A 15,946-nucleotide genomic window follows, 5' to 3' on the forward strand; every position below is an offset into this window, starting at 1 on the left:
GGTGGGTGTTCTGCCCAAAACCATGACCCAGATGAGTCAGTGTTCTTGGAAGCCTTCAGGTCAGGCCCATGTACATCTTGCCCCCCCCCGTGGACCCCTCTCATTGATCTCATCTCCCGCCAGGGATGGAAAGTGACTGACACAGTGACACCTATCCTGAAATTACCAGACAAGATCCTTTGCACCCCATCAGATAGACCTCATTGGACTAAGGGTGTCCCTGTCAATGCCATGGTGGTTGCAGCAGCCACCAAGAAGGAGCTGGCCCAGGAAAGCTGCTCTTTTCACCCTCCTAACAGGGACTATGAAGCAATGGACAGGTTTGGTAAGCAGGTATATGGTTCAGCGACCTTCGCTTTGCAGGAAGTGAACTATTTGGTGCTTGTGACCAGACTACGAAGAGACCCTGTAAAGGAGCTCTTTAGTCCTGCCCCAAGGTCCATGTCTGCCGAGGAACAGAAAAACTTTTCCTCCAGAATGGCCACCCTTCTTTCAGTAGTGAATACGTCTATGAGGCTAATCTCGCATGAGGCAGAGGGTGCCTCACTGGCGGTCGGTTTAGGCATTGCTATTAGGCATCACACCTAGATGTGGCTCTGTGATTTCACGGAACCCTTTAAGGTGTCTTTTACTAATGCGTCTTTGAAGGGATCATCTTTGCTTGGTTCCACAATTAGAGATGCACTCTCTCACAGTGAGAAGGATGGGAAGACTTTGCCACCCCTCAGCTGTCCTTTTCCAGGAACCACCGTGGTGGTAAAAAGTTGTGGTTCCAAAGATCTCAAGGTTCTTTCCAGGAATCACAGGGAAACTTTTCCTCCAGATGCAGAGGAGGAAATGGTGCAAATGGCAGATGTCACCCTTGTGGCAGAGGGGGTTCCATGAACCAGGGGTCTTCAGATTCTTTCTCAGACAAGCCCAGTCAGCAATCCTGAAGGATCCTCATCTCTGGAGGCAGTCAAGGGACGCCTCTCTCTGCACCCAGTAGCCTAGGAAGCCATCACAGATTACCGTTGGGTGTTGATGCATCATATCCAAAGGTTGTCTTACTCTTTTTCCAAAATTCCTCTCCAACCAAGTCCCTCCCTGATGTTCCACCCTGTCAGAGGGATGCTGTGACCTTAGAAATTTCAAAGCTCCTCAGAAAGAGTCATCCAGACCGTCCTCCAAGACATCATCAGATGAGGCTTCTATTCCATATTCTTTTTTTGTGCTCTAGAAAACAGTGGACCTCAGAGACATTCTGAATCTGACAAACCTGAACAAGTCCCTTGCCTATTCAAAGTTCCAAATGGTCACAATTCAGTTAATTTTGCAGTTCCTGCAGAAGGATCACTGGATGTGCTTGGTAGACCTTTAGGATGTGTACTGCCACATAAAAATGAACAGATGCTCCAGAAGGTTTCTCCACTTCGCCTGGGTGCCAATCATTACCAGTTCAGAGTACACCCCTTTGGTCTCATCACAGCCCCCATGATGTTCACCAAATGCATGGCAGTACTGGCAGCTCACCTGACACTGCAAGGATTTAGTGTTTCCTTATCTGGACAATTGGCTCAACACTGCTCCCACCAGGCATTGAATCTTCCAAGCTAGGGATTACTTACTTCAGCTAGCCTCAACCTTGGGCTTCATCACCCTAAAGAAATTGCATCTACATCCAGTGCAGGTGATAGACTTCATCGGAGCTAGTCTGTACACAAGGCATTGCTTAGCTCTTCTCCCCCTGGACAAGTTTTCCACACTTTGACTTCATGTCAAACAGATTCTAGACATTCCTAAGCCTCTAGCTTGTCTTGTTCTGAGAACTTTGGGCTCTATGGCTGCCACTCTAACTCTTGTTCCTGCAGCTCATCTCTACATGAGAGTTCTTCAGTGGACTCTAGCAGTTCAATGGCCCTTCCTTTATTGTCCTCTAAACCATCCAGTCAGACTATCTCGAGTATGCAAGGAATCCCTTCTCTGGCGACTTCAGTCACAGGTTGTAGAACAAGGTCGTCCCTTTATCCTTCCTCCCCCAAAGGCCATGGTGACCATGAATGCCTCCCAGCTTGGGGGGGCATTACCTGGGTCAGATATAGTGACCAATTTGCATGTAAATGTTCTGGATTTGAGAGCAATGCTCCTAGCATTGCAAACCCTTCATACCTCTCTTCCCCTAGGAACCATTGCAATTCAAACAGACAACATGTCCATTGTTTGGTACACCAACAAGCAGGGAGGAACCAAGTCTTACCCCTTATGTAGAGAGACCATGAGGGTGTGGCAATAGGTGGTCTCCTCCAGCCATTCCAGGGAAGTCAAACATTCGAGCAGACAGGCTCAGCAGGACCATTCTGATGCCTCACGAGTGGTCTCTGGAACTTTCAGTGGCAAACATGATCTTCCAAAACTGGGGTCTACCTTCCTGTGATCTCTTCGTGTCTCCTTTCAACCCCAAATGCAGCATGTTTTTTGCCCTGTTCCCTCCACAGGGATAATCACTGAGAGATGCTGTGGACCATGCTTGACCCCTTGGTCTGCTTTATGCTTACTCTCCTCTTTCTGTCATTCCCAAATTTCTTCAGAAAGCTCAGAGGTTGAAGTGCAAAGTAATCCTCATTGTTCCCTTTTGGTCTTGACAAGTGTTGTTTCCCTTCCTTTGGTCTCACCTAGTTTGCCAACCATGGACTCTGGATCCCTTTCCGGACCTTGTGTTCCATCCTTCAGTGTGTTCTCACCCAGCCTGAAATTGACTACTTGGTTGCTCCAGTTCCATTGATGACTAGAAATCTTAGGCTTTCTTCCCAGTTATTGAAATTTTAGTTGCAGCACATAAAGCTTCCACCAGGAAAATATGTAAGTTGAAGAAATTTTCCTTTTGGGCTCACCAAAATCACCTGGATCCTTTTACAGCTCCCATTAATGCTGTTTTAGACTTTTTAACTGTGAAGGTACAATTAGCAGCAATCTTGAACTTTCACATTGGAGAAAATTTATTATCCTTGGCCTCTTCCAAGTTGTGCAAAACTTTCCTTAAGGGCACCTTTTTTCTTCACCCTCCCATTAAGGATCCCACTCCTCCATGGGACTTTACCATGGTCTTCAAGCGTTGGTTGTGCCTCTGTTTGAACCAGCCATGACTTCAGCTGAAAGAGTGTCTGAACTTCAAGCATTATCTATTAAGCCATCCTACTTGATCTTCCACAAGAATAGAGTGACGTTGCATACCTACCCAAAGTTGCATCTGATGCTAACATTAACTAGGTCATCAATCTCCCAGTTTTTTCTCCAGTTTCCAAAACAAAGGGGAATAATACAAACTCCATATGCAAGATGTACATAGGCAATTATGTTTTTATTTGGATAGGACTAAACACTTCAGAAAAGTCTGACCAGCTATTTGTTTCATATTCAAAGACTAATTTTGGGAAACCATTTTCCAAAGTAACTCTGGCTAATTGGCTTACAAGTTGCATTTCACTGGTTTACTCCATTAGAGGAATACCCTTACCTGTACCCATCAAAGCCCATTCTACTAGGTCAGTATCCACTTCCGCTGTTTTCTGGTCTAGAGTTCCTATTGATATTTGCTCTGTGGCTGCTTGGTCAAATTCACATAGTTTTATATCGTATTACAAACTGGACATTGTTTCCAAGAACAAGGCCTCCTTTTTTTCTGCTGTGCTCCGGAATATCCTTCCATAATGGCCTCCCAAGAGTTATGTAGCTGGGGACTCTGTCTCACAGTTGAAGATCAAATAAAAACAACAACTTCAGATGAAGAAGTTATATGCTTACCATAACATTTTGAGTTGTTGCTTTTTCATTTTTCTTCAACCTTCCCTCCCTCCACCCCCCTTCCAAATTATTATTTTTTTGGAGACCTGACTGATATTGTTGTGGACATCCCTGTATCTGTTTGAGCTCCTGAAATATTCTTTGTTCTATTTTATTCAGGGACATGTTTTTTTTTACCTTGTATGATGAACAATAGTTACCTTGTGAGCAGCAAACTCTGTCAGAGGGATGAAGGGAGATCAGATGATTATGGGTAGGGGAGGAGCTTAGATTTTTCAGATCCTAAAGCTGTGGTATAGGGCTGAGTTGGATCTGAACCCACAGGTTGAAGACAAATGAAAAAGCAACAATTCAGATGGAATGTTATTGTAAGTACATAACTTCTTTTTATCGTGCATGAACTTAAATTAATCTACAGGTGCATGATTATAAGAAGTGATCCAGCTTTTGGGGGTGACTTTACTTCCAGTAGTTAGAGGTGTCTGTTTCTTGCAATGTGTAGACTTGCGAAACTTAAAGATAATACTTGATGACTTGTCCAGTTGTAGTTTTCCTGCCTGTCTACTGAATCTTGCCCATTACTTAACTGAGCATAGGTACACAGAATAGTTATTCTTAAGCATTTGCAGGCTGAATATAGTATACTTTGATGTGTTAGTTTCAGTTTTTCTGTCTTCAATTACTAAACTCTAGCTGTTAGTCTTTTTATAAATGATCCCATAATGACAGTATTCTGGTAAAATATAGAGCAGTTTGGTGTTTACTTGATTTGTACAGCAGTTACATTATTCAGAGATGAGTTATGTTTGGCAGGCAAATCATTGCATTAATACTTTCTTGCAAAAATTGGAAAGAAGTCAAGGAGGATTTACATTCTCAAATTCTCATTGTTTCATTTCTACCCTTCTTTATTTAGGTAAGATTTATGCACTTTTGGAGCAATACTATAATGAAGTATGTAAGCACTGCATGACTGATCGTCCCACCATCACGTTGTACTGCTTCATTTCTAATATCCTGGGTAGTGATCCAGAGTTCGACACTGAAAATGTACGCAGTCCTGGTCCCACTCCACTTCCTCGTCATGGCCCTAATCTTTCTGGTCTTGCTCCTGCTCCAGGTCCAGGTCCAAGTTCAAGTTCTGTCTCTGCTCCTTCTGGTGGAAATTCAGGAGTCTACAGTAGTGATGAAGATTAAGGAACAGGGGCTGGCGTATATTTTACAGAACTAATTTCGTACCTGTAAAATCTTTAGTACGACCACCTAATTTAAACCTGTAGATGGACTTATTACATACAGAATGTATAAATATATGTATAAATTAAATTTTGTATTGCCATATTATGTACTAAAAATGCTTCTTTAGGATTTGGAATTTATCTTCAGATAATTATTTACTTTGACTTTCCATTATTTAAAAAATGTTATATTTTATTACTGCTTGTTCAGTTTGTAATAAAATTAATTTGTATGTACATGCAAAGAAACAGGATCAGGTTAATGAGCAGGCTGTTTCAGGAATAATGTAATTAGTATTTTAAACTGAATTGTATGTGGTGACAGGTATAAAAACATAATTTTGTGTTTCTTTTTCCATAATCTGCAGGTTTCATACAGTATCTAATGGAGACACCAGGATTTTATCTTTCACCCCCCCCCCTTATTACAGTGTGGTCTTTACAATGCAGTTCATAATATTTCTCTTGATATAGTAACAGTGGTTGTCTAAGTTTATGCCTTTTAACTAGAATACCCTGGAAAGACAGAACATCGAAAATAGTGGGAATAATGTGAAGAGTATGCCAAAGCCTTTCTTGTATTTGAACAGAAGAGCAGGCATATAGCTGTATCTGTTGAGCATCTGTCACGACCTTTAATGAGACACATGAAGGGTGTGTATTCTTGTGTCAAAGAATAATGTGCCAGGAGGGTATACACTCCTGTGTAGCTGCAGTATGACTAGAACATCTGGTGAGCAGATAAACCTGCTCAGTAAAAATAATACCGACCACCTCCTCCATCTCTCACTTTACCATGCATCTTATACAAATGGTCACTAATTTCCTCCATAGCTATATCCAAGGTATAGTAATTCTACAATTCTGTTCTGAGTTTTCTTACCAGTGGGCCCCCACCTCTAGAGATGGTTATGTCAAGCTTCTTGGGTTGCAGATGTTAAAGTGAAGATGGTAATACCAGTAGCCTTTGTATCTCTTGAGAGTCACAGAGAGACTCCGCTTGTTGTCATTTGATAAAACTTAGGGCATATGCATAAGCAGATACAAAACAAAGTGACTATCCTATAGCAGTAGGAAGTTGACCAGTAAAATAAAATAAAAAAATTCAAAGTAAACAAAAAAAGAGGTGCAGAGGAAAGATGATGTGTAAGCAGTTATTCTTTCCAAGCCATAATCTTAGAAACAAGTTCCTTATGGGCATCAGCTTCAGTCAACAAACTGTTGTTAGTTCTACTGCACACTCTGTGTGTCTGTGTGTGTGTGTGTGTGTGTGTGTGTGTGTGTGTGTGTGTGTGTGTGTGTGTGTGTGTGTGTGAACTATTGCTTAATTTTTTTTTTTATAATATGCAAATTATTGAGTAGACTTGCTGTGAAAACTTATTTTAAATGTCATTTCTTATTTGCTGTTTTTAGATACAAATATAAATTTTTTTATATGTAAATTTACTGGACTACCTGTCTGTTTTGTTTTAGTGTACGACCACTAAATCAAAGTTGTATATTGGAGAGCCCAGAAGCGAAGCCTAAATTGTTGGTTATTCCTGAACTGAGATTTTTTCTTCTTTGTTTCCCCTTAAACTAACAATAGATAATTCATACTTAATCTGAGTAGTGCTGGCTCATTTATTTTGCAGTGTAAATGAAAAGATATTGCTGAAGAAATTGAGACTCCAGAGATCAGATTTTAAATATGGTATCAAGCAAAGCAATTGAAGTTGTTATTTTTTTTTTTTTGCAAAATATTGTGAAATCTATAAAGCAAGACTTTTTAAAATGTGGAGAATGTTTATTTTAAATAAAGTTTTGTTACTGTTTATCTGTTTTTGATTGTCATAATATGGTTCAGTTGATAGAGGATACCGTTCCTGTCAAAGTCTGAATTTGTCAGTTCTTTTATTAGTGATATGGCTGTGTGAACTTGAGTAACTTTTAGTATCTTATCTTTTGGAAAGCTGCTGTTTTGAGAATATTAAGAGAATGGTGGAAATTGTTAGCTATCATTTGGAATTGGAAGCAACCCAGAAAAATAACAAGACTTAACTGGCTTCAGAATGATCACTTATGTGTTACAGCATTTTATAAAACAGTTTGTAAAAGATTAGTTTTCATTTTCATTTGGCTTGCTAGAGTTTCAGATGTATTCATTTTAGTTATTGAGGAAGCAACTCCTCAAACCCTATAAACATGTTCTTTTAATAATCACGTAAGAAACTCATTTGAGTACACTGCCCCAAAATCTGCTGACACTTGCATACATTAGATGTTTTGACTGATTGTAAATTTTGTTCTCATCTCTCCATTTTGACATTCCAAGTAGATGTTTCAAGCCTCAGAGTTTTTCTGCCATAATTTGAAGCATATGTTGTCATTTTCGAATAGTGGCAAAAGTTCCATACTGACATATCTTAGGCCTTTAAAGCGCATCATATCAAAATATCAAGCCCAGCAAAATAGATGTGCATTGTCCATTTGCTAGAAGATTAAACAGAGACAGTTTCATAATTTTCGTTTTATTAAAATCTGGCTGAACCTAATCTTTAAGTAGCCTCTTGCAGCAGCTAGCTTTATCTGAAATGGTTGTTTCGTTTACTGATATCTGAATCTCTTATCAGATTTTGCAAGCAGTTCTCTGCACTGTCAGCCACCGCATCACTGTGCTACTCAATCCATCCATCCACCCATAATCCCCTTTTTCTCGTTGCACATGGACTCATAGTGCCACATCAATAGTGACTATCATCTAGAACCAATGTTCATGCCACCTTTGGCACATTTAACTTTGTCAATGGGATAAATCTATCAGGCACAAGCCCTGGAACCCTTTCTTGGTGTGTGACATCTTCAGAGTCAGACAGCGTACAGAGACTACCGTAGATCAAACCCTTGACTTGCAGGCTGAGGCTTATTAGCAGCTCATAGCCATAATCCTGTGCATTATTCTGCCAGACAACTGACACAATCTGTAAAATAAGTTACAGCTACATGTGTCGTATAGTTCTGTTTTGTCATGGAGAAGAGCTTGCAGTTCACTGATAATGTTCTATGCATTTTCACAGATTTCACATTGCAGTTATTTTAATTCAGAAACACTGTACTGTTTACTAATGTCTAATTTGCCTTCCACTCCAGAGTATGAACTCAGGTACCCTACTAGTAACCAAATGTCACTTCAGGAAATGCATTCAATTATATCTGTCCTTTTTATTTTGGAAAATAAGGAGCTCAGAAATTCAGGGATATAATTGATATGGTAATCAAGAAAAGCTGGGTTTATTTGCAGGTGATATTATTTTTTACTTTATAAATCCAGAAAATGTTTGTGTTGTGGAACATTTTTATGCAGTTTCAAGTCTTTTCAGGATAAAATTAATGAAGATAAAACAAGACCTATAGCCGTAAATTATGTACCCACATATGAATTTTTCATCAGTACCCATATTTATGGGGACATGATATGATGAAGTCTTTGAGTATGGAATAAAAAAAACTTCTGTTATGGCAACTAAGCACGTGTGGGAATAAACTTAAATATAATGTAATAACTGAGAAACTGGAAGATCTTGTTTTATGTAGTAAGATATAAGCAGTGAAAATGTTTTTAGTCCCTTTAGTGTTATATGTAGGCCAGGGCATATTTTTATCAACTGTAGAAATTGTAGACAATAATTAATAAAGAGTTGAAATGTATCTGGGAGGGGAAGAGAGCAACAATGTTTATTTATTTAACATTTGTTTACCGTGTAAGTCTGACTGGAAAAGTTTGCTCATTTTCAGAGGAGGCCCGGGGAGAAAAGCTCCACATAATAACAATGTAACAGTCAGTATTTTAAAATAACAGTGGCACAATCAGAGAAATGATAGTAATAAATCACACAGTAACACATATTATCACAGTTCAAGTTAGTAATAAAGCTAACAGGATCACTTAGTAACACATATTTTGGCAGTTACACTTAGTAACAAGAAATCATTCAGTGGAGTAGTGTCTCAGAGATACAACAACTTTATATACAATGGTGTAGAGTCTCAGATATGCCTGTTTGGTACTGTAAATTGTTCATAGGTTCATAGGTTGGTACTAGGCTATTGGCCCTAGGGCCTATGCAAGCCTAGCCATAACAATTCCCTGGATATTTCTTCCCACAATATTTACTTCTCTGGACCCCTGTCTAGCAGAGCGACTGACATGATCCCTGCGGTGAATTTCCTATCTCCCATCCAATCATCAAGGTTCCTTTTGAAGAGGGCCAATGAGGCACTCTGCTTGACATGTATGGGCAGTGTGTTCCAGAGTATGGGGAGTCCCTGGGTCAGGAACCTATCCCTCCAGCATGTTTTGTTCATTGTGATGACAAGGTTTAGATCCCTGGAGCGTGTGGCTCTGAGGGATTGGGATTTCTTTAAGTGGAGCATGTCCAACAGCTCAGGTTATGACATGGCTTTGTATGTTAAGCAGAGATCGCCTCTGAGTAGACGATATGCCACAGAGTATAGCTGGAGTTTTTTTAGATGGTCAGCGTATGGCATCTGCTTTAGGCCTGTGATTCTTTTAGTGAGGTATTTCTGTGGCCTTTCCAGCTGTTGCAGATGTCTTGTGAGGTACATACCAAATGGGGCATTATACTCTATAATGGGTCTAATGAGGGATGAGTACAGTGGGACAATGGACCTCCTTTTTTCTGGATGAAAAGCCCTTAGTGATGAGGTGTGCCACATAGAAGGATTTCCTGACTGTTGTGGCGATGTGGTTATCGAAATTGAGACCACTGTCCACCTGTGTCCCCAAGTCTGTCATCACACTTTCAATGTGTAGTGTCCTGCCACCTATGTGGTAATTCATGGGTACACGTTTTTTTCCAAAGGGGATAACTAAACATTTCTTGGCATTAAGCTTGAGCCCATGGCTCTGGCACCAGGCATCTGTTTCTCTCGGGTCCTTTTGTAGAATATCCACATAATTTGGGGATTCAATAATGGCTCCCAGTTTGCAGTCATCTGCAAACTTTGTTAGCCAGAGTCCCTTAGTGTTGGCCTGTACTTCAGAGAAGTAGATGCCAAACAAGAGTGGTCCCAGGACTGAACCCTGAGGTACTCCACTTGTCTGGAGCTGGATTTGGAGTCAGCTACTTTTACAGTCTGGGTTCTGTCAGTAAGCCAGTTGGCAACCCATCAAGTGACGTAGGGATTTATGCCCAACTTAGTAAGTTTATCTATGATTCCAGAGTGCGGGATGGTGTCAAAGGCCTTGGCAAGGTCCAGATAGGCTGTGTGGACTGCCTTACCCTTATCCACAGCTCTGGAGACTGATTCGAAGAAGTCAGTCAGATTCAGGAGACAAGATCGGCCCTTCACAAACCCAGACTGGGTGGGGTCCAGTGTTTGAAGGTTGCCAATGTCTTTGTTTATAAGTTCCATGATAATGCGTTCCATGCCCTTGCAGATCAGGCTTGTCAGACTGATGGGATGGTAGTTCCTGGGATCCAAGGTGGATCCTCCCTTGTGGTGCGGGATAACTATAGCTGTGCGCCACTCAGTGGGCACGAAGCTTGAGGTGAGGCTATGATTAAACATGACACTTAGGTGAGGTGCCAGTTAATTTTGTATTTCATGTACACAGCCTGGGATGTCATCTGGTCCCATGGATGCTGTATTCCTAGCTTTGGAGAGTGTGGTTTCTACCTGTGTGGCCGTGATTACCGGAATTTGGCAATCTTTTGGTATTGAGATGGGCCCTTTAGGGGGTGAGTGGGGGATGAAGTTGGCACTAAATCGATCTGCCAGGATATTGGCAATATCCTTGGGATCAGTATATTTAATGCCATTCTGTTGTAGCTTTGAGCATTGCCATTTAGATTCTTGACATAACTATAGAATGCCTTGTGGTTGTCTTTGGAATCTTTTGCAATTTTATTTTTGTAACTAGCTTCTGAGGATTTTATGAGGGATCCCAATGTCTTACTGAGGCTGGTGAGGGAGTTTATTGCATCCTGGGATTTTCCACTTTTCTGCAACAATTTCTTCCTTCTGTTGTATAGTTTGTTTATAGCAGGGGACCACCAGATTGGCTTCATTTTTTTGGAGAAGAGCACCTTGGTTCTATTTGGGATGGCACGATTCATGCACAAGTGGATGTGCTCGGACAGTGCCTTAGTGTAGGATTCTGCAATCGAACTTCCAGATCCCATCTACTTGGGTGTCGTGAAGTTTGTCACTTCTGACTTCAGTAGCATGAAGTTGACTTTGGAAAAGCTTTTTAAGGAGGTTTCCTTACTTGGTGGGGGTGGGATGTGGATGTCAAGGGTGATTTGCTTATGGTCATACCTGACCAATGAGGGGGTGACCGCTGGTGTGGAACATCTATCTTTCATGTTGGTAGTGACCAGGTCTAGGATATTGGAGCCCCTGGTGGGGCAATGGATTAGTTGATCCAGGGCATTGGAATTTATGAATTCCAAGTACCATTGGGAAAAGAAGTTGGTACCTGAGTAGTTTTCCCAGTTAATGGCAGGGTAGTTGAAATCACCCAGTATCAGGATGTTTGGTTGTATCTTAATATTTTCCAGTATGTTAAGAAAGGTTAGTGAGAATCCTGGGGCATGGTGGGGGATCTGTAGCAAGCTACAATTTGGATTGCAGTCTTACCTAGTGTTAGTTGCACCTGGAGAATTTAAGATGCATTGTGTTGGGCAACTAGCCTGGAGGTGTGAATATCCTTGGTGAATATGGACACTCCTCCAGCTTTAGTGTTTCGGTCTTGGTTTTGTGTCAGAAAAGTGTGGTAAGAATTGTAGCCTGGTATTGCAGGGGTGCTGTCTAGAGCCTTGAACCAGGTCACAGTTACTGCACAGATATCAGTGTTCTCCATTTTCAGGAGTGCCCCGAGAGAGTGAATTTTGAGGTTTAGACTTCTAGCATTGAGTAGCATTACCTTCAGATTTTGCATGCTTGTATCTGTTACGGTGGTGGTTTTAGCCTTTGAACCTTGCCTAAAAAAGGCACTATAGGGGTGGCAAGAGCTTTAGCCAGTAACCTGAATCCCAGGGGTGACAGGTGCAGACCATCTCTGGCAAAGCATCGTGGTTTGTCGATCTTGTCTTCCCAGGCAGACAAATACTGGATCCCCTTTGAATGACACCAGAAGCTTAGCCAATTGTTGAAGTCAGTCATTTTGTCCTTGTACTATGGTATCATTCTGGTCGAAGGCAGGATGCTACTCAGGGCTAGGGTCATACCTGCCTGGGTCACATGATCCAAGAGCTCTTCCATGTCTCTTTTCATGTAGTCCAGGGAGGTACATCTCAAGTCATTCACTCCAGCATGGACAATGACAGAGTCATATTTGTACTTGTTGTGGAGTGACTTCAGTGCATGCGTTATGTGGCGGATCCTGGCACCCGACAGGCAGCTGACTGTAATTTTCTCTTTGTTCAGGCTGGTGAGTGGGACATCAATGTGCCTGACTATAGAATCACCTATGACTAAAGTGTTGGGTACATTGTCTTGCCTTAGGGACTGTTGTTGGGTGGCACACTGGTGTTGTGAGCTATGTGTCACTTTGGTTGTGACTGGTGTTTGTTTGCATTTCAGCTTCGGAGGTCCTTGTTGCTTGGGCAGGTTAATGTATAGGGCCTCTGCATATGTGGGTTTAGTGTTGCTATGTGTGGGTGTTGATGGTGTGGGTTTTGAAGGGATATGAGTTGCTTGAGGTGTAATGCAGGTGTTAATCTTCTCCTCTTGACTGTCTAGCACAGTCTTGGCCGGAGAGAGCTTTGCTTCCAGTTTGGCTATGTAAGTGCATCTCTCGCAGGTTGTAGTGTTGGGTGGTAGGAGGAGAGGATTTTCTGTGTACATGAGGCAGTTGCCGCATTGCCCCAGTATGCCCAGATTCACCAGGTGGACAGGAGAAATCACCGGAAGCTGACCATTGGACATGCCTGTTATGCCTAATATTGTTATACTTATAGTCACACAGGATCGGTAAACAAATAGAGATATATTGAAAGTGGATAGTAGGGGAGAGAAGGTGAGGATGAGAGTAAGGTGTTCAGTAAGCATAGAGATATAGTGAAAATGGAGAAAAGGAAGGGAGAAATTAGTACAGTCTGGTGAGGAGCAGGAGCATAACCATTTGTCATGTAGGTGGGACTTTAGCAGTTTTTTGAAGTGTGTTAGATTTGCTGTGTTTAGTATGTTCTGGGGAGTGGAGTTCCATCATGATTTAGTTATGTAGTTAGAATACAGTGAGTCTCCAAAGCTGTTGGATTTTGTAACTTCTAGTAGTAATTTTTTTCAGGATTGTAGTGTGCTGCTATTGAGGTGGGTTTGTATTAGGCCCTTCAGGGATAGACATTTGTTGGTTAGGTAAACTATGGAATGGGCTATGGTAAGTTGGTTTAGGGGTTAGTAGGTTGGGCAGCTCTAGTCATTTGAATTGTTTCAGAGCAAGTCTTTGATGGGTTCTCTGGGGCAGGTTAGCTGCAAATCTGGCTGTCTTATAGTAGCATTATTCAAGTTTGCCTAAGTCTGATTTTTTTTTGAGGTTAGTAAATATAGGGGAGGTGGAGAGTAAAATGGATAGTAGGTGGGTCCTGGCAATAGCTTGTCTGGATGAGTTTAAGAATGGTTTTATTGTGTAATGAGAACCTAATCCTTTTTGATGGCATGGGATATATGTTTATCAAATTTTAACTTATCTACAATGATGCCTACTAGCTTGGTTTCTGATGTGGGTTTGATTAGAGTGTGATTGGATGAGGTAATTGTAAAGTCATGGTGGGGGGAGTTTGTTTTGTGACATTGGTTAGGGAACAGCATTAGTTTGATTTTGCTGAGATTAAGGATGAGCTGGTATTTTTCTAAGAAAGACTCAATGGTAGTAAAAGAGCTTTAAGTATTGTCTTGTAGTTGTTTTAGTGTAGATGCAGCGCAGATGACAGTGGAGTCATCTGCGTATTGTATGATGGAAGCAAGGTTAGTAGCTTTATGTAGGTTATTGGTCAGAACTATGCAGAGCAGAGGCCCAAGAACTGAGCCTTGTGGAACACCTGCTGTAATGGAAAGTGGGGGGGGGGGAGGTCATCTTGCCATTTGACTGATTGATCGTGGTCAGATAGGTAATTTTGGATCCAAATTACAGTGTTTTTAGATATGTCAAGTGATGCAAACCCATGTAGGAGTTGTTCATGGGACACTGTCAAATACCTGTGACATGTCAAGAAGCATTGAGGGAGCCATTTGACCATTGTGTTGTAGTTGGTTGACAGTATTGGTAAATTTGAGGAGTTTTAAATAGTATATAAAGTGCTTTCAGATGGTTGTTTTAATTTTTCTGATGAAGTCTCTGTTTCACGAGACGAAAGAGCTTAATTCTCAGTTTTGTAATAAAGAGTGTGAACCTTGAGGAGCCTGGGTCATTCTTTCTACTATTTGCTGGCGAAATTTGAGGAGTGCCTTGGTGGTACTATGACCTGGTTGAAATCAGTGTTGTGTCTGGGAAAGGAGCTTATTAGATAGTAATGTGTTGCATCAGTTGAGAGTGGGTGCACTTTTCTTAGATTTTAGAAAGGGGATAATATAGGCATTGGCCTGTTGTTAGATAGTTCTGGTGAGGAACCTCTTTTGTGGAGTGGGATTACGTAGGAGGTATTCCAGATTTTAGGTGCATACTGTTCAGTGATAGATCTATTGATCAGTATTGAAACTGGGTAGCAGATGTCATTGGCTGCTAATTTGAGGTAGTTGTTAGGCAGGTTGTTGGTGGCAAGGGTTGTGGGTTTCAGTTGGCTTAGCAATTTCTTTATTGAACTTGCTTGGTCGGGTTTAAGAGAGAGAGAGGTAGGTGAATCGGTAATAGTAGGGAGGGTGATTTGTTGTAAGCTATTTTTGTTTTTTATGAATGAGAGGATGGAGTTTATGAAAAATTAGTTAAAGTGGGATGCTGTGCTTTGTTCTGTGTTTTTGATATTTGGGGATGAGGTGGGGGTGTAGCCTGGATTGATAAGCTGATTGATGGAAGCCCAGAATTTTTCTGGGTTGTTTTGATGCTTGGACTGAATGTTTGTATACTGCAGTTTTTTTTATCAGTTCTGATTTGCTTTTTGCAGACATTTTTTAGGTGGCAGTAGTTGTCTAGGAAAGGTTTTGATTTGTTGGTTATATGTTGATACCAGTCTTTGTTTTAGTAACTGGTTTCTGTAGAGAGCCATGGGCAGTTGTTAGTTTTTGATCTTATGTGTCTTATGGAGGCATATGTGTTTAGAACATCAAGAAGTATATTATTGAAATAATCGACCGGTGCATCTAGTGGGAAGTATTTTAATGGGGACAAGTTACAGCTTAATAGTGTTTGTTTAAAGATGTCTATGGAATTTTTTTTGTATTACGTACTTGTTTATACGCTTTTGGTTTTGTGTGTGAACTAGGCTACCTTAGAAAGAAAGTTAGTAGGTGGCCATTTAGGCTGTCAGGTAGGCAGCCTAAAAGGTGGATTAGAGAGGTTTTGTTAGTCAGGGTCCAGTTGAAAATGGATTGTTTGTTGCTGGTTTTGTCAATTCTAGTGGATGAATGAATCAGTTGGGTGAAACCATGTAGGGGTTATCTGATGAGTAGGTTTGCCAGTCAGTATTGAAATCACCAACTAGTATAGTTTCTTGGCTAAATGTGGCTAAGGCCCATGATAGAAGGTTTTCTATTGTGGAGGGGTTCTTATTTGGTGGTATGCATACAGCTAATAAGACCTATATGTTTGCTATTATTGATTTTTAGACGTGATGCTAAGGGTTCTATGTTATCTATGTCTAGGATGTTTACATGAAGCTTTTCAAAATTAAGAGTGTATTTATGTAGTATCGCTACTCCTCCACCTTGTTTTGTTGTCCTGTCATGTCTGAGAATATTGTAGCCAGGGGGAATGATTTCATTATTGTTTA

At 41.0% G+C, this 15,946-nt stretch overlaps 1 protein-coding gene across 2 annotated transcripts in view; it reads left to right on the plus strand.

The window, feature by feature from the left end:
• Positions 1-6,832, plus strand: part of PARG (poly(ADP-ribose) glycohydrolase) — a 2,766,579-nt gene extending 2,759,747 nt beyond the window's left edge. For both annotated transcript variants that reach the window (XM_044056515.1, XM_044056516.1), the window contains exon 18: positions 4,697-6,832. In XM_044056515.1, the coding sequence (XP_043912450.1) occupies positions 4,697-4,977 (281 nt within the window). In that variant the 3' untranslated portion in view covers positions 4,978-6,832. The remainder of the gene's footprint in view (positions 1-4,696) is intronic.
• The last annotated feature ends 9,114 nt before the right edge of the window (positions 6,833-15,946 follow it).

Source organism: Protopterus annectens, chromosome 14.part0 (genome assembly GCF_019279795.1).
Source record: "Protopterus annectens isolate FY-2018-M chromosome 14.part0, PAN1.0, whole genome shotgun sequence".
In the NCBI taxonomy this organism is placed as follows: Eukaryota; Metazoa; Chordata; order Ceratodontiformes; family Protopteridae; genus Protopterus; species Protopterus annectens.